Source organism: Gouania willdenowi, chromosome 15, assembly GCF_900634775.1.
Source record: "Gouania willdenowi chromosome 15, fGouWil2.1, whole genome shotgun sequence".
In the NCBI taxonomy this organism is placed as follows: domain Eukaryota; kingdom Metazoa; phylum Chordata; class Actinopteri; order Blenniiformes; family Gobiesocidae; genus Gouania; species Gouania willdenowi.
The window spans coordinates 11,379,803-11,398,412 of NC_041058.1; the positions used below are offsets into that span (position 1 = coordinate 11,379,803).

General features: G+C 39.3%; 2 protein-coding genes across 7 annotated transcripts in view; one reads left to right on the plus strand and one right to left on the minus strand.

The window, feature by feature from the left end:
- The window catches only part of LOC114477177 (methylated-DNA--protein-cysteine methyltransferase), a 117,854-nt gene that overhangs the window by 64,423 nt on the left and 34,821 nt on the right, over positions 1–18,610 (plus strand). The window lies entirely within an intron of this gene.
- LOC114477176 (transcription factor COE3) overlaps positions 1–18,610 on the minus strand; it is an 83,011-nt gene that overhangs the window by 31,385 nt on the left and 33,016 nt on the right. For all 6 annotated transcript variants that reach the window (XM_028469338.1, XM_028469340.1, XM_028469339.1 and 3 more), the window contains exon 7: positions 1,764–1,845. In XM_028469338.1, coding sequence (XP_028325139.1) covers positions 1,764–1,845 — 82 coding nt within the window. The remainder of the gene's footprint in view (positions 1–1,763; positions 1,846–18,610) is intronic.

The following is an 18,610-nucleotide window of genomic DNA, read 5'->3' on the forward strand; positions in this document are numbered from 1 at the left end:
AAAATGTGACCCAAAAAAAAGAACCATTTTCTGTCATTTATATTTGTCCCACAAAAAAAAAAAAAAAAGAAGTAATGCTGCGACTTAGTTCTTGTATTCTTTTTGACACATATAAGTGAGGGGTGAAATCCTTTTGGTGGCTTGTCATGCATCAGTCCACATTCACCCTGAGGGAAGAGTGGTGGAGGCAGGGGAGGTCTGATGGCGGTGACATCAGGAGGGGACACCCTGTCTCATCTGTTTCACGTCAGAGGCTTCCTCCAGGAGGATGCTCGCGTATGTGTCTATCACAAAGCAGCGCTGTCACAGACAGACACCCTCCCTCTCCTGTAGTTTGTCGTTACCCTTAATAGGACAAATCACACTAAACACTCTGTGTATCACCTTGACCTAGTGGACTACTTTGTGGTTGGAACTGTCTGGGTAGGATGGATGGGTGGTTGGACAAATGGATCAGTAGTAGGTGGCGGTTAATTTCCCCCTCTTGACTACTTTGACACATCAGGTGCAACGTCTTTGTGTGTCTTCATGTGAAAACTAAATAATTTCTCTGCCATCTACTCTAAAATGAGGTCTTTCAGATGCATTTCAGAGTCCACTTCAAGAGTTGCAGATGTGTGATATTAGGTGTAGGCGATCAAGGGTAAAAATGGGAAAAGGGATGGAGGGGAAGAGAACATATGCACTCTTGGCGCGTTTGTGTATGCATCCATATGGGAGAGTGTGTGTGTGTGTGTGTGTGTGTGTGTGTGTGTGTGTGTGTGTGTGTGCGCGTGTGCGCGTGTGTGCAAGATGGTATGCGTTTCCGCTGCCAGACAGGATCCTGAGTTAACACTGTTGTTACATGTGGTTGGATCGTCCTCGCTGCTCACAGGCTCAGAAAGCTGTCAGGAACACAATTGATGGCACTCTTAAATCCTGCACTCTTATTTGTGTCAGATGGTATTCTGTAATAAATATTCTGTCCAGAGCGCACGATACGAAATCCCTCCTTTCTTTTACTGTTTTTTCTTTCCTTCTACAGTGTCAATAAAAAGGTAGTCATAAGCAAAAGTGTGTCAGTGTGACTTAGTACAGCACAGCAGCTGGAGCACTCGCATTTTGCACACCTGTGTGTTGGTGCGTCGGCAACGAAAAAAAGAAGAAAATTGATTGTCGACATGAAAGACAGTGACACAAGCTGGGTTTCCATTACAGATATTCGTAAAATAAAAGTGATATTTCTAAATTTCGACAATAGTAAACTGTAATTGCGCTGTGTGTTTCCATTGAACGTTGTTTGGGGCAGGAGCCTAGTAACTCCCGTGAAATCCAATCCCGCGAGACTTCGCTACAGAAAGACGCTAAAGAAAGACGGACGCTCAGCAACTCCTTATAACATCCTTTGTGGTTTCTCGTCTAATGTGGCAGTAATCATTTTAAAGTTTACCGCTAACAAATGTCTTGGTCTCCTCTTCTGTTTACACGTACCACGCCGTGTTTTCTCGTAGAGAAGTGGTCATGTGACCATGTACGTCACGCTCTGTGATGTGTATTTGCGTAAAAAGTGTTTCTATAGCGCTTTTTGCGACACGTCAATATTGAAATGTCTGAAATTCCTCCTCATGAAAGTGTCAAAACATTTTAGCGATATTTGAGTGTTTTTTCAAAATTCAGACGTTTCCATTAGCAGTTTTTGTTGCGCTATTTAGATTTTTCCAAGGGTAATGGAAACCCAGCTCGTCACACAAATAAAGCTTATATGTGGAATAGAATTCAGTCACCTGGAATCTGCGCATGTCCCGAGGATTCCCTGCATTCTTCAGACAGTTCTGATTGCACTTGAGAAAGAACTTTAGGAAGAATCTGTAAGAAAAGAAGAAGAATGGCAAAATTGTTTAGGTTGTTTTTCATCAAAAAAAAAAGCACAATTTGAATGTGATCATTCATTCATCCATTCATTTATTCTTCAAGTCAATCGGGGTCAGGCGTAGCAGGTTAAGAATTCATCCCATCATTTTTTGAATACCTAGAGCATCAGTCCCTTTGTGATCATATCCTCTCACCTGAGTTTACGTGTCTTTCCCCAACACCCATCTGCCACTGACATACAGGAAGTCACTTGATATTCCACCCACCTCTTTAATCCCAGGACACCCCCTGTGCAATTAAAGTTCTCCTGTTCAATAGGGAAGCAAATGAGGCCCACCTGTGACCAGGTCTTGTTTGAAGAGCATCAGGGATAAAGGACCTAACAAGGTGAGAGCGCGCCACAAAACTTATAGTCCTGTCAGGCAATTAGGCTGACACTCTTGGGACCGCCGTATGCCCCCACACACACACACACACACAGACACAGACACATGCACGCAATGCATACACACATCCATGTACTTGTGGGTGGGTGAGGCAATTATGCCACAAATTACAACCTGGCTAATCGTCTCTGAACAAATGTCACGTCTGAGTGAGATCTGGGCTTGGTTAGTTTGTAAGCTTCCCTTTTTTCTTTCTTTCTCTCAGGGTGTTTCTGAATTTATTGATAAGGCCTTCAATGAGAGTTGGATATCAGATGTGGCCACCCAGACAAATAATAGTGGGAGAAAAAAATTAAAATTACCAGCAGAGAATTTTTTTTTTCTTCTTTTCTATCTGTGATGTGTGCCATTGTGTGGAATCTTACACGACCACAATACAAACAATGAAATCGACTTGTTTTCCCAAACTCTCCCCACTGAATTATGACTGATTGTTGCTTTGCTTTCTCCAGTTCATTATGAATACAGTACTGTGATATGTATTTTTCATCACATTGCACTGGCATTACTATATGCAATACTGGAGGTTTCCATTGTAACACTAACTTGTCTCGTAGAATCACAGAACCTCAATGAATTACCATAGATTGCACCATAGATTCGCCCTGGCTTTTCATTCAACTAAACACAGTGGCTTGTGTGGCCTGCAAAGATGCTTTCACAACACTCAAGACTTCTCCTTGGCCCAGTGGGATCCTGGCCATGCCATAAATCAGAGTCTGAAATGACCCTTCCACCCCAGGCCACATTACCACATGCACCGGTCATTTAAAAGTGTTCTTCGATAGACTCCTATACCTTTTCGCTTTCACCAGGACCCAAGAGGGAAAGTAGAGGTGAGAAAATATTTTCACTCCTTTGCCTTATACATCAATAAAAGACGTTTTAACCCATGCCAGAATGCTGATTGCTTGTCGGTGCGAGTGTGTGTAAATTGCGAGGCCATAAAAAAAAAAAAAGAAAGAAAAAATTAAAAACCTGACTTGTCATTAGTGCATTTCACTTGATTGTGTTCACCGTGTTTTCGGGTTGCATCTGTTGGCTGATCATCAAAATGACCATTATGTACTCTAATTCCCTGACCCTGTTTTTATTTCCCCGAAGAGTCATAATGTAGAGCAGCAGACATCTGCGGAAAGCAGACCTGAAATACGACTTTTATTTGTCTGTCGCCTCTCCTACAGATTGGATAAGGCCAGTCGCGTGTGTGTGCGTGTGTGTGCTTGTGCTCACGAGTGTGTACATTTTCTAAGGTGTGCGCGTAACCGTACAAGTATCACCCGTTGGTCCGCAATTTTAAGCCAGCGCGAGCGATAGACTGTATTTCCCAGGCAATGCACCGACTTCATAAAAGACACACAATACTTTTGGAGTTACTCTTGTCTTCTTTCTTGGATACTTTAATGCTTTTTACATGCTGGTTTTGCTACAACAAAACCATAAGTTAAGAAACAATAAACAAGAAGTGTACCCACGCTACCATAAAGTAGCTCCTTTATGTTTACTGTTATGAAAGCAATTAAGCCCAATTTCTCTCATAAAAAGATAAGCTTAATTTTCATAGTCCGCAGCAGTGGCAGTGCTATAGCATCCATTACATTTGAGTTGGTTAAGATTCTCCATGAGCGCGGTGAAAATTGGTCCTTGGTGAAAAGCAGAGCAATTAAGACGAGGCCCCTCTCTCTCTCCTTTACTTCTTAAATATCTACAGAAGTTTGTGCTGTTTTGGCACGCACGGAGACAAAAGGAGGTTGTTTAATTGTTTTTTAATGGGATATCAAGTCGTCGCTGCCATTAGATGTTGGCAATGGAGGGCAAAGGGGGATAGAGAAAAAGAATGAACTGCAATTAGGTTTGATTAAAGCTATCCTTCTCAATAATCAGCTGTTCTGACAGGACAGGGGGACCCTGGTGGCCGCTGAGATGGAGGAAGGTGTTGAGTGATATTAAGGCCAATGAAGGGGATATTAACATGGCTAATTAAAGCTCTTCCAAACCCGGGAAAGGAGGCTCTCAGTGGACCTCACTGGATGAAATAATCGGCCAAGGCAGCTATCAGTTGGAGGAGAGAGACAGTGTGGGAAGGGGTGGGGTGTAGTCCATCTGAGGGAAGGGATGGGGGGTGGGTGCAGAGGGAGGGATAGTGGGAGGCATAAAGGAAAACTCTGAAGTGTGAAGAAAGACAAAGAGGAAGACATTGACGGGCGTACAGAAAAAGACTTCCAGGGTAGCTACAGAAGCTCATTTTGACATCAACCTTCTTCTGTCTGCACGCCCAAAGTCTGCCAGTATAACTAAGACCTGACATCGGCTTTTATCTCCACAAATCAGCGTTAAAATAATCCAGCTCCTGCCTTGGTCTGAGGCAATTAATACAAGTCTCCTGTAGTACCTCCATGCTTGCCCACTGCTGAAGCTACTAATCATGCCATAATGATTTCTCTCCCTCTGGTCAAAGGGGAAATAGATTGTCTCTTTAGTAATGCAGCAGGCTCTGCGCCTTCCTCTCCCTGGCTTCAGAGACCCGGTAATTGAGGAGAAAAAGGCCGACTTTGGCACTTTGACTGATTTGAGGGCTGCTAGACCCTCTTATCTTTACTCTGATCATTTTAGGCTGACACTCAAAGGAAGACCCATCGCCCTAATTCTAGCTCACCCTTTCCTAGCATCAAACAGAGAGGGAATAGAAAAAAAGAAGAGAGAGAGCATAGAAAACAAACAGCGAGGTGAGGAAGGCCTCCTCTCATTTAAATGGTAACTTAATTGCCGGGGTTGATGTCACTCATGCATAAATGTCCATTCGTTTGATTTGAGTGAAGAGGGCAAATAAGGATAATGTTGTATTATTAAGAAGGCTTTATCAGCAGTGGGAGCCTTGCTGTCTTGTCAATTCCGTTCAGGGTTTTATTCTTCCCTTTGCTCTTTTTAATCCCTAGTTTAATTGAAGGTTACAATTGAGTTATCTTGAATTAAGTTCACGCAACTTTCCGGAGAACGTTCATTCCTCTTCAATAGTACACCTTGTTCTCATTGTTCAAAAGAGCTTCCCCATATTTACTTAGGGCCGTTACACAATACACTGACAGATGGCCACAGTATCTGTGAGAGTCAGGTATTGACAACTCTAAGCCCCTGATTGGTGCTCCTGCACTAATGACTATCATGCAGTGTCCACACCCGGCAGCCATGACAGTGAGGTCATCTGTTGGAAGGCGGTAAGTATCGATCAGCACCCAGCTCCAGCCCATCAGGCCCCAGCTGCTTCCCAGACTCAATGGGCCCCTGTTACAAGAGCCCTGTAAAGAAAACGGCTCCCAACACTAGACTACAATCTGCTGACACCAGATCTCTACGCTGAGATAGTGGTACACGGGTCAATAGTGTATCGGATTTCCAAAACGCCAGGGTCTTAATGTCAAGCCTCCTACTTTTCCTACCTAGCGCTCCAGTTATTAGGCACTTCAGTGAACTGCATTCAGATCCCTGTAGTGACAAGGGCGGAGCAGGTAAAACGAGAAATAGAGACACTTATAGATCCTAATCTCCACTCACACTTAAATATGCAACTGAGTGGGCTTGGTTATATACAGCAGTGTTTCTCAAATGGGGGTACACGATGGCACTACAGGGGGTACTTGAAAGAGAGAGAGAGTGTGGAAAATCAAATATATTGTCAGACTTGGTCCCACCTTAGGCATGATATGACCAGAAATGATAAAAACTATAGAAATAAATGTATTGTGACCCCATGTGGGATCGCCTGGAGTTTAAATAGGGTCACCGGAAATTTCTGAAAAATGAATTGATTTTTGAAATTTTTTGAATTATGATTCTTTTTTTTAAAAAAAATTAAAATAACACACAATCTTAAACAACTGTGTTACTATACTTTCAATTTGTGAATCTAGTTCAACTCAAATGCAGTAAAATACATTTATCTGAGCTCAAACATGATTAAAAACTAATTCTAGGGGTCGCCAGAAATTGTTTATATGAAAAAGGGGGTCACGATCCAAAAAAGGTTCTGAACCACTGCAATAAATACTGTTTCTTTCCACTTACTGTATTTACAACATGAGATTCTTTAAAATGTGTGTTATCACTCGTTCGTTCCATCATAATGCTCTATAGTTGTTTTTTTTATAGTATTCTGAGTAAAACGTTGTAGTCAGACAAAGGGGGTACTTTATTCAGAAATAAGCTACTGATATAGGCTACAGGGTCTATTATCTATCTTATTACATAGGGTTAGGGTCTGTTTTTTCCAGTGTTCAGTGCAGACGTGCAACTGGTGGCCCCCAAAGTAGAAACACACAAAATGACAGTAAAATACACAAAAATACAGACTAAAATAATAAAAACACACAAGATGACTACAAAAAATAGCCAGAAATCTATGAAACAACAACAAAAATACAAAAAATTAAAACCATTAAGAAAAATCTTCACTGGACAGGTAATTTTCATGAACTTTACATTTCCCCATGTTGTTTAAAGTTGCTACAAGCATGACGAGCATCATCCCGCTGCAAACACGTTACTATTTAGCAATTTTTAACTGTCGCGATTGCGCGATGTTACAATAAATTATATATATTTTTCAAAACGTATGTTACCATTTATTTTGAAGTGTGAGACTATTTACAATCATAAAATCATACTTATGTGTTAAAATTGAAGACTTTTGAAACATTGATTTATGACATTTTAATGACAATTGAGGCCTTATTTCTAGATTCATGAATGTAAAGCCTTTTAAGACTTTTGAAAGGATCCGTAGGAACCCTGTATATATGTGAGTTAAGTCCCTGGGAGGCTGAGCCCAGCTGAACATACCGTATCTGTCGTATTCTGCTTTGCCACCGTTTGACACTCGCGTCAAGCGGAGCTGTTTTTCTCGCCTTAGCTGAAGTAAACCACAGCACATTAACAATATTTGCTCTACCCCTGTACAAGCACCAAGGGACCAGACCCACAGATCCTATCACTTCTTTATCAGGGAACAAGTGCCTTACTATCCAACCTTATTGGGTTTGGAAGATTAACCCTTTCCACTCATGGGCTGCTCTGCCCGTCTCCTCCGAGAGCAGCACGGCAGATGTCACTGTGATTATTATTGTTCAACATTAAATTCGTCTTCTACACATCGCGTGGAATTTATTGGGTATTTCCACAGAAGTTTCTGCTGCTGCTATTGTCGGTTCATTTTGTTGTTTCATATTTCATATTTTTGTTAGTGGTGTGTGTGTGTGTGTGTGTTTGCGAGGGTGTCACTAATAATTTATGTGCTTCCTCTGCAACGCAAGATGTAGCTGTGTCCCTCCATTCATCCCTCTTTACCCTCTCTTCCACCATCCCCCCCTTTCACTCTAATGGGCAGAGTGGCATTGACATTATTTCACTTGAGGATCCCTCACTCTGTCAATCCCTCTTCATTTACTCCATGGCTACAGGACTCATTATGGTAGCGCTTCCTCCTTCCTCCTCTCGCTCACACACACACTCCTTCTTCTCCTCGCCTCCTGTCTCTCTCTCTCTCTCTCTCTCTCTCTCCACTTCTTCTCCTGGACACTGTTAGTTTCTTACTTAAGAGAATCGCTCGTCCTCACAAATGGTTTCACGTCAACGTCAAACCTACTCCAAGCTAGCTCCCACTGATTCCCTTCAGGCTTTGGCACAGGTTTACTGTAACAGATTAGAAAAGAAAAAGAAAAGACTCCGAGCTCCTGCTAACTATCCATCACTTTGCTAACAGTGGACTAAGGCTGTGTGCTTTATGCAGCTTTTTAGCTTCAGCACAACACATACTGCAAGTTTAGCCCCAAGCTTTTCTTTTTTTTTTTCCCTCTGCCTCCTCCCATCCCCTCACATCAAGATACTGCTGAGGCTGTGTACTGTTGCACGCTGTTCTTTGTTTCACTCCCAATACTGTGTTTTTTTTTTTTTTTTTTTTTCCCCTCCACAATGACTTTGAGCACCATATAAGAAGACACGCAACATGAATAATTCCGAGTTATGTAAAAGCAAATCAAACACTGGTTGTCATGATAAAGCATGGTCTGCATTCGCTGTGTTCCTAAATTAAACTTCATTATTAATGTAGGATCGTAAAACTATTACATTACCAATATTTCTACTTGTGACAATCCCAACAAGGTTGCTATAGCTTTACAAAACAAATGCAGTTTAGCTAGCAGAAACATTCTGTTAGTGCACCATGCAGATGGAGAGCATGGAGTTATTTTAGCACAGAAGAGAAAATACAGTCCTTTGATCACTGGTCAGCGCTGGAGCTGGAGGTCTTGAGGAAATACCAGTCAGCACCTCGCGACACTAGTCAGATGAAAGATAAGCACGTGTTGGCGAGATTGGTCAGGGTCAGTAGTAGTTTTTAGGGTGTTGGTCGAGGACTTTAGGAAAGCGGGTCATAATGATGGCTATAGAGCAGAGATGGGCAACTTCTATCACAGCAGGGGCCACAAAAGTATGTTTGTTTGATCGAAGGGCCACATTATCAACATTCATGTCAGCATTTAGAATAATGACATGAATGAGCGTTTCTATAGTAGTTTTGTGTGTTTTTCTGTCATTCCGTGTATGCTTGTTGTTATGATTGCATTTTGTGTAATTTTCCTGTAAAACGTATGTTTTTTAGGGCCATATTGTGTATTTATGTTGTCATTTTGTATGTTTTTTTTTTTTTTGTAATTTTTATGTATTTCTGTTGCCTCTTTTCTTGTTTATTAGTACTGTGGGATTGCAGTCATTTTTTTTTTTGTGTGTGTGTTTTTCTTGTCTTTTTTGTGTACTTTTGTTTTCATTTTCTTTTATTTTGTATATTTTTTGTGTCATTTTGGATATTTTTGTTGTCGTTTTGTGTTATTTGAAGTAATTTTGTGTATTTCTGTTGTCGTTTTGCTTGTTTGATAGTACTGTAAGTTTGTGAGGTAATTTTTTTTATGTTTTTCTTGCCTTTTTGTGTATTTTTGTTGTCATTTTCTTTTATTATCTTTTACTGTGTTTTCTTGCAATTTTGTAATTCTTTGTATTTTTTAATGTATTCTTGTTTTGTTTATTTTTTGTGTCATTTTGTGTATTACTGTTGTCATTTTGTTGATTTTTCTAGTGGTTTTGTCTGTTTTTGAAGTATTTTCTGTGTTTTTCTTGTCTTTTACTGTATTTTCTTGCAATGTTGTAATTCTTTGTATTTTTAAAGTATTCTCTCTTTTATTTTATATATTTTACATGTCATTTTGTGTATTTTTGTTGTCGTTTTGTGTTATTTGGAGTCATTTTGTGTATTTTTGTTGTCATTTTGTGTTTTTTGGAGTCATTTTGTTTGTTTTTGTTGTCATTTTGTGTTATTTGGAGTCATTTTGTGTATTTTTGTTCTCGTTTTGTGTTATTTGGAGTCATTTTGTGTATTTTTGTTCTCATTTTGTGTTATTTGGAGTCATTTTGTGTATTTTTGTTCTCGTTTTGTGTTATTTGGAGCCACTTTGTGTATTTTTGTTCTCGTTTTGTGTTATTTGCAGTCATTTTGTGTATTTTTGTTCTCGTTTTGTGTTATTTGGAGTCACTGTGTATTTTTGTTCTCGTTTTGTGTTATTTGGAGTCACTGTGTATTTTTGTTCTCGTTTTGTGTTATTTGGAGTCATTTTGTGTATTACTGTTATAGTTTTGTACATTTTCTCATAGTGTTGTGTAGTTTTGGCCGCCAGTTGCCCATGTCTGCTATAGAGCAATGTCCCATTCCTGCATGTTTGTCTGAATGATCCGGCTTAGGTTTGATAAAAAAGCACACACCTCTGTGCAAGGCAGGCCAGCAGGGGGCTTTGACCAGTCACACAGTGTTATTACTGGACCCAGCAGGCCAGTAGGGGGCTGATTTAAATGTGCCTGTATTTATGTGCTGGGTGTTACATATAGGTCAGTAAGTCAGTGGTTTTGTTGTCTGTCCATGCATGCTAAAATGTATGCCAGTGTATTTCTACATCATATTATTACTAATGTATTATACATACATCCAAAGTGGCTGTCAGGACTGGTCAGCCATCATAAAACATGAGGCAGTCACTCCAACATGGCCACCACATTAACGCATTCTCAGAAGACTAGCAGAAAAAAAACAGCCACTGTGGATTATCATGTAGGTGGTGGGTGGGGGGGGGATAGAGACAGAAAGACAGAGAGAGGATGGGTGCTTAAAGCTAACAGGTAACCTTTCTGTGCACCTAGGACAAAGGCAGGGGGGAAAAAGAAAATGTCAAATTAAGAGAGGCCAGGCAGAGAGACGTGGCTGCCATATTTGTGTGAAAGCCCAGTGCTGTTGGCAGCAGAGATGGCTGCTTTCTGATTCATCTGGGGCCGTATGGCAAAGCTTTGTCAGTCTGTGCGAGGTATAAATAATTCAGGGTGAGAGATGGCAATTACAGGGCCCTGCACAACCAAAATGAATATTTTATAAGGACTAAAACTGCCCTGGAATGAATCACACACATGGAGTCACACACACGTACACACTAACACACACACGCACACATACGAGCATAAGCGACTGCGGCGCACACACGTGTGCACGAGCCCAAACACATGAAGGAAGCACACATGAACCATGAGCATGGCCGTTGTATTGTTGTTGATAGAACTATAATATAATGCTTTAGTGGGTTGGTCGTTTTTTGATAAGCTGGTGTGTGTTCAGGTTTGGGCTTGAAATATTGGCTTGATTTAATATTTTCTCCTATTAGTGCATATAAATATAAGTACAATGGTAAGTACGGCCACTAATATGAGATACATTTGTGGTATTTTATTAAGAATTGATCGAAAATACAATACACGTCTAGACGATCTTAAAAGAGTTCTAGGGACTTTTATCACTGTTGTCGTTTTGTTTATTTTTCTAGTAGTTTTGTGTCTTTTTCTTGTCTTTTACTTTATTTTCTTGCAATTTTGTAATTCTTTGTATTTTTTAATGTATTCTTGTTTTTATTTTTTATTGTTTGTGTCATTTTGTGTATTTTTGTTGTCGTTTTGTGTTATTTGGAGTAATTTTGCGTATTACTGTTGTAGTTTTGTGTGTTTTTGGAGTATTTCATGTGTTTTTCTTGTCTTTTACTGTATTTTCCTACTATGTTGTAATTATTTTCTTCTATTAGTGCATATAAATAAGATTAAAATAGTAAGTACAGCCACTAATATCAGATAATTAGTGTTATTTTATGAACACTCGAAAATACAATACATGTATAGAAGATCTTAAAAAAAAAAGCTCAACACACTTTTATCACTGTTGTCATTGTGTTAATTTTTCTAGTAGTTTTGTGTGTTTTTGTGTCTTGTCTTGTACTTTATTTTCCTGCATTGTTGTAATTCTTTGTATTTTTTTATGTATTCTTGCTTTTATTTTTCATATTTTTTGCATCATTTTGTGTATTTTTGTTGTCGTTTTGTGTTATTTGGAGCAATTTTTGCAGATTACTGTTGTCATTTTGTTGATTTTTGTAGTAGTTTTGTGTGTTTTTGAAGCATTTCCTGTGTTTTTCTTGTCTTTTACTGTATTTTCCTGCAATATCTTCTATTAGAGCATACAAATATTAGTAAACCAGTAAGTATGGCAACTAATATCAGATAATTAGTGTTATTTTATTAACAATTGATCGAAAATACAATACATGTATAGAACATCTTTAAAAAAAGTTCAAGGCACTTTTATCACTGTTGTCGTTTTGTTTATTTTTCTAGTAGTTTTGTGTCTTTTTCTTGTCTTTTACTTTATTTTCTTGCAATTTTGTAATTCTTTGTATTTTTTAATGTATTCTTGTTTTTTTTTTATTGTTTGTGTCATTTTGTGTATTTTTGTTGTCGTTTTGTGTTATTTGGAGTAATTTTGCGTATTACTGTTGTAGTTTTGTGTGTTTTTGGAGTATTTCATGTGTTTTTCTTGTCTTTTACTGTATTTTACTGCATTGTTGTAATTCTTTTCTTCTATTAGAGCATACAAATATTAGTCAAATGGAAAGTACGGCCACTAATATGAGATAAATTAGTGGTATTTTATCAACAATTGATCGAAAATACAATACATGTATAGAAGATCTTTAAAAAAAAAAAGCTCAAGGGACTTTTAGTCTTTACTTTTGACCCTGTAAATATGGTCTTTGTGCGTGAGCAAGAGCAGGGGGTGGGGGCTGAAATGCTAATGGGAAAAGATTAAACCCAAAAGCCGCCTGGAGCATTTACCTCTAAAAGGTTTTGTCTGTCAGGTTTCCTGCAAAAACTCTGTCTTTATAATTCTGAGACAAAAAATAACATTGTTCCCAAGTCCTGAGGAGTGCAGTGGCTTGGTTGAATGGCCATTGTGTGGCTCTAGCTAATGATACCTTAGCTTTTGTGCGAGGGAGGCCAGGTAGGTCTGTGACATCAGCGCCAACACAAGTGCTTCTCTGTCCGGATGTTTAGGGAAGGATTTCGCCCCGTGGTGGGAAAAGAGTATAGAGAATAAACAGCTCCTGTTTTTTTTGTGTCAGGTCCTTAACGCTAACCACCATGGACAGGGATTTGGTAGAGAGAAAAAAGCAGCACTCAAAGAAACTTATGTTTTAATCAAAGTTTTTAAGAATTCATAGATATGAGTGGTATAATATGTACAAGAGCTCTAGCAGAGAATGATGTAATTCCAGGAATGTCTTTTTTTTCTCTTCTTCTTCTTCTTCTTCTTCTTCTTTCCCCCTCCTTCGTTTATATTTCAACATGAGTGTGGGCGTTTTGTCAGTCCAAAGGGAAGACGGCAACCCTCTGAGGGAGGAGAGACCCCAAGCATGAAGACACAGAACGCATGTGTTGGAAAAAGTGACAGCGAGGCAAATGCTAAGAGAAAGCTGCTTCCTAAGTGAACCGCATACTGTTAGCGATACAGCTAGCTGTTGTGAAGGCAGCTGACAAAACCCATAGCGTGGCGTGTCTCGCCCTGTTTGTGAATTTTCAAAGAGTGTGATTTGCAAATAACATGAGTCTCTGGGCATAGACTGGGCATGTAAGTACAGTGAATAAAAGCCCCCCTGCTCTGCTGAGGGAAACCCTTACTTGTCAGCTCAGTTCTTTGTCAGGAACCTGACAGATAAATAGACAGTGTTTTGCCGCTCGTTCCTCCTGCATTATGTACACAGGGCGTGCGTCTACTACTTCCACATACAGGTTGACTTGCTTTAGGGGAGGAATCTGTTGAAAGACACCCCACCGCTTCTTTGGGGCAATGACTGAAAATATGGTGGGCCACTTCAGACAGCCTCAAACAACAAACAATGGGGGTTTGATGTGGAAGCAGATAAAACACATATCAGATAGCTGGGCCTAAGCACCACTACAGGGCTTATTTTTCATGCAAATTACTACTAATGAGCTTCCTGAAATCTGACTAATTATATCAAAGTGATTTCTTTAATTAGTTTGTAATAATTCCTCACATAAACATCATAGTAAACAGATTACGCTAAATAAAAATATCAATTTGTCACACTTACGAGACACTGCAGTCAATGATAATCTACCTTTTTCCAGAATGCCAGGGCAAACGTTTCATAAAGAATTGTGTACTTAGAGAACGCGTTTGGTAACATTACAAAGACACATCGTTCTCGTGTTTTTCCCTAAGACGGTGGTTCTTGAACTTTTTTTTGGCTCCAATACCCCTTTTTCTCTTATTTCTGCTCACAATACAATGAAAAAACAACTATAGAACATAATGATGGAATGAATGAGTGATAACACACGTTTTAAAGAATCTAACTTTGTAAATAAGTGGAATTAAACACTATTTAGCGCCTCCTGAATAGATTCATCTCCCCACTGGTGTGGCACCAACACCTACCCTTGTTTTTTTCAGTTCATATTCAAATAAAGATCATTTCCATCACGATTATTATGATTAGCATTTTTTACAAAAAAATAAACACGATAAAAACCCATATTTTTAATGCTTTCTCTTATTTCTGAATCCAAGTAAAGTAACCCCCTTTGTCTGACTACAACATTTTGCTCAGGATACTATGAAAAAACAACTATAGAGCATAATAATGGAATGAATGAGTGATAACACACGTTTGAAAGAATCTAACTTTGTAAATAAGTAGAATAAAACACTATTTAGTGCCTCCTCAATAGATTTATGTTATAGTTTTTTATCATTTCCAGTCATTATTATGATTATCATTTTTCACCAAAAATAAGTATTATAAAACACCATATTTTTTGCACTTTCTCTTATTTCTGAATCCAAGTAAAGTATGTCTGACTACAACATTTTGCTCACAATACTATGGAAAAAACAACTATAGAGCATAATAATGGAATGAATGAGTGATAACGCACGTTTGAAAAAATCTAGCTTTGTAAATAAGTAGAATAAAACACAATAGAGTTTTGTTATAGTTTTTATCATTTCTAAGACCTACCCTTGTATTTTCAGTTCACGTTCTAATCAAGATATGATCATCATTATTATTATTATGATGATCATTTTTCACTCAAAAATAAACATTAAGAATGCTTTAATTTATTCATTCCCCCCACCTCCTGCTGTGACATTTTTTTTTCTAAGTATATATCTCAAAGGGCTATAGTGCTATTGTAATCCAACATCAAAGATTACATCTCTGACTGAGTGGAAAAACAGCATGTCAAATCCAAACACTGCTTCAAAAAAAAAAAAAAAATGCCAGATGACTGCTGAAAAGATAAGAAATTGTATTTCTTTTCCGCTTTGCACCTCTTGTTAATCCGACAACATTCCTCACAACCCCTGAAGAGTAAAAACCTCTAATATACTACGAGTCGCTGGACAACTCCACCACCGACTACCGATCTTTCTGATACCCTCAATCTGCACTGAGATGGATTAAACATTCAATTTGTTACTCACCAGACCACCACCTATAGGTTCACCACTTACCATACAAATGGAAAACACGCTAGTAATCTATTAGCCTGCCTGGCCTGACACTGTATTATGTTGTATTTGTATTATATTTACTTCAGGGAAATTACAATTCAAGTCATATTTATCTTCATGTGGAAATGTGTGTCTAAATGGAAATCACCTTTACTGCGAGGGTGGATGCAGAGCAATACTAATGTGATCCATGAACCGTGCGATTTAGTCACCCTCTATGGATGCACTATGGGCTGATTCTACATATCAAACATGCTCTCCCCCTGTTAAAACCCAAACCCTGAGCCCCCGATGCTGTTTGATAATTATTACGCTTACATTACAACACAAGACCTTGCCCGTGGAGCTAGAGGAGCCACCCCTCTGCGTGTCCCCCCTTTTCATAAACACACACATGCTCACACGTGCACACAGTCTTTGTCATATACAGTAGTAAACAGCTTCCCAGTAAGCTGTTTGCACTTCACTGCCCGCTCTAGGAAATAAAAACAAAGAGGGAAAAACGGGGCTTCTGCGTCACAGTGAATAAATAAGGTTGTTTTACTCACAGAATCCATTACCTTTTAAAACATGTGCCTAATGCGTTGAGCCTCTTCATTCGGCAAACAAAGCTTAAATTAGGAATTAAACACAAATGTATTTAGATAACAGCATTAGCTTCATGACATCAATGGTTAAAAAAAGAAAAAAGTTGGACGCCATCCATATCATTCCCATGCTTCCATTGTTACGTTAAATTGCAATATTAATCCTGTCTCAAACCGAGTGCCGCAGCTTTCATGCAGTACACTTGAATTATGCTATTGAAGTAATTGATAGTGATTCAGTCATTGAAGGTACTAATCCCATGATTCAGTTCATCTCTCTCAGTGCCATTTACCTCCAGATGTTTAGGGTTTGGGGTAATCAATAAAGAGGGAATAAAGATTGGCATTCACAATACTCCCTTTGACAAGCTCCAGCCGAATGTTTGTCAAGCAAATTAAACACACTTAGACTTTTCACCTGCTCCTACAACGACACCACATATGGCCGTGAAGTTAAAAATAAGAAACTGTGCATACATTACCATGCATAATGCACAACTCCCTCCATTTAATATGCAAATTTTGTAAAATATTACTGAATACCTTCTGTTCAGAATGAATAAATTTGAATTGCAATTAGAATAATCTTGTATAATTAATGAAAACTGTCAATTTTGGTTTCGAAGTAATTTGATTAGCATGTTGATAGGACACTTATCAAGTTCAGTAAACTGTTAGATTAAGAAGATATAAAAAAAAAAAAAAAAGATTCTAAGGATATTTTTCTCAACGGCTCTGACATTTTCCCTTGGCATTGTAAACAAAGACAGTAGCTGGCAAACTTCCTGAATCGAGGGGCGAGAAAGAGGGAGGGAGTATAGCAGGAAAAAGAGAAATAGAGAGGAGGACAGAGATAGAGAGCCTCTTGAGATAATCTGTGAATCTCAGTCCACAGATGAAAAGGAGTCTATGGTGAAGGCTCCTGAGTGTACTACTCATCTCTGCCCTCTGCTCCCCAGCTAAGCTCAAGTTTATGGGATTTATCTCGGGAACCATTTGTAGTTTTCATATCACATGATGAGTTAAAAACAGCTTCTCTAAATGTTTTCAGGCAATAAATTCAGAGCTTTCTGCTAAAACCCGCAGACAACTAAGTCTGTGCATCTCTGTCGACAATTCATTGGAGAGAATCTATCTATTAGGGATCAACAAATTGATGTACGCCATTGTTGTATTGTATAAAAGAGAACCATCTGTACTGTCTACAGATGAACAGAGCTAGTGACCTCCTTTTCCCCTCTCTTTCTCTGCTCATTAGCTCTCCTGAACCTCTCTCTCCTGCCTTTAGTTTTCAAACCCCCAAATGAGACCTAAATCGCTTGCAATACAGGTTAGCTCGGGGAAGGGAGGGGGGCAAACATCTGTCGCGCTAGGTACCCGCATGCAGCTTAGGGTATCTCCTGCGAGGAACTTTGGGAATGTTTAATTCATAAACGCTGTCATCCATGTAAACCTCCTGATTTCATAATGACTAACTCTTGGTGGTTTAATTAATTTAATAATGCCTTTCAGAAGCCATAAATGAAAGGGTCTCTGAAGTGGTGCATTAATTAGCTAGCGCCGATGTTAGCCCTGTCATACTGGGGGCTTTCAAAAGCAGGGCAAAGCGGAGGATGGGCACAGCTGACGTCCCGGGTTCAGAGGTCGTGCCAATCACACTTCTCCCAATACTTAATGAGTCGTAATTTGTGTGTAGTATACACATGTACAAAGGTCAAGCTGTGGTCTTGTCCGTGATACTTTCTCCCTGCTAGACTACAAGAAAATAGCGGGTGAGTCGACAAGGTGGTCAGGGTGTTGGTAATAAGCTGTGGCATGGCCACATTATGTTGCTACTTGTATTTACATGGAAAACCAGCTTTGAAAGCACAATCCATCAGAGCTTCGCCTCTGCTTGCTTGTATGGCTGACGTCCTTATACTCTCTACATATTTAGTTTTAATTACAGTGTTATGGCTTCTTGCTAGCAAGGTTACAACAAAGAATAAATCAAAGTTCATTAAAAGTCTCCGTAACTGAACGCATGAGCACACAAAATCATCACAGAACCAACCAGATTATATTCCAAACTAAGTCCATGCATCTCATAAGGAGCTTGTTTTCCTTTTTCATATTTCATAAATATGAACCGGGGTGGTTTGTGTCTGTGCCTGTCCATTTATTACCATAAAAATCAGCTGACTGAAGTATCTCACTATCTGTGGAGGCAATTAACTGTTTTGAGAGAATGCGTAATACGGGACTTTGTAATGGTATCATTTGGAGTCAAGGCACAGATGCGCTGCACAGAGCCATACTGTAATTAGAGAGAAACGCTGTACAGGTTTTCCACTAATTAGCAAATTATGCTGAAAATAGCATCAAGCTAATTAACAGTTATTATGGCATTTTTGAAAGTATGACTTTAATTAGCAAAGTCCTGACGCAGGCAATTTCAAACTCGTCTCTTGCGAAGATGAGGAAGAGAGGGTGGAAAAGAAACACAGGGTATGATCAAGGAGATACCCTGATTATTATGATTCTGTCAAAAAAGGAAGAGGAGGGGAAAAAAAAGGGCGAGTGAGTGAGGAAAGGAAGAGAGGATGATACTGTTGGGGGGGGGGGGTATGGGGAGGGGTGGTAAAGCTTTTGTGTGTTGTGTGTGAATCTCCATCCAAATGAGGGGACATGTGTGCTGTGCCACGTTTGCCAAGAGGAGCCGTGAGCCGTGTGCCCAGTGTCAGGTGGCAGCGGCTCACCCCTCCGCTACCAGGCGAAGACGTGAGTGAGCTCAG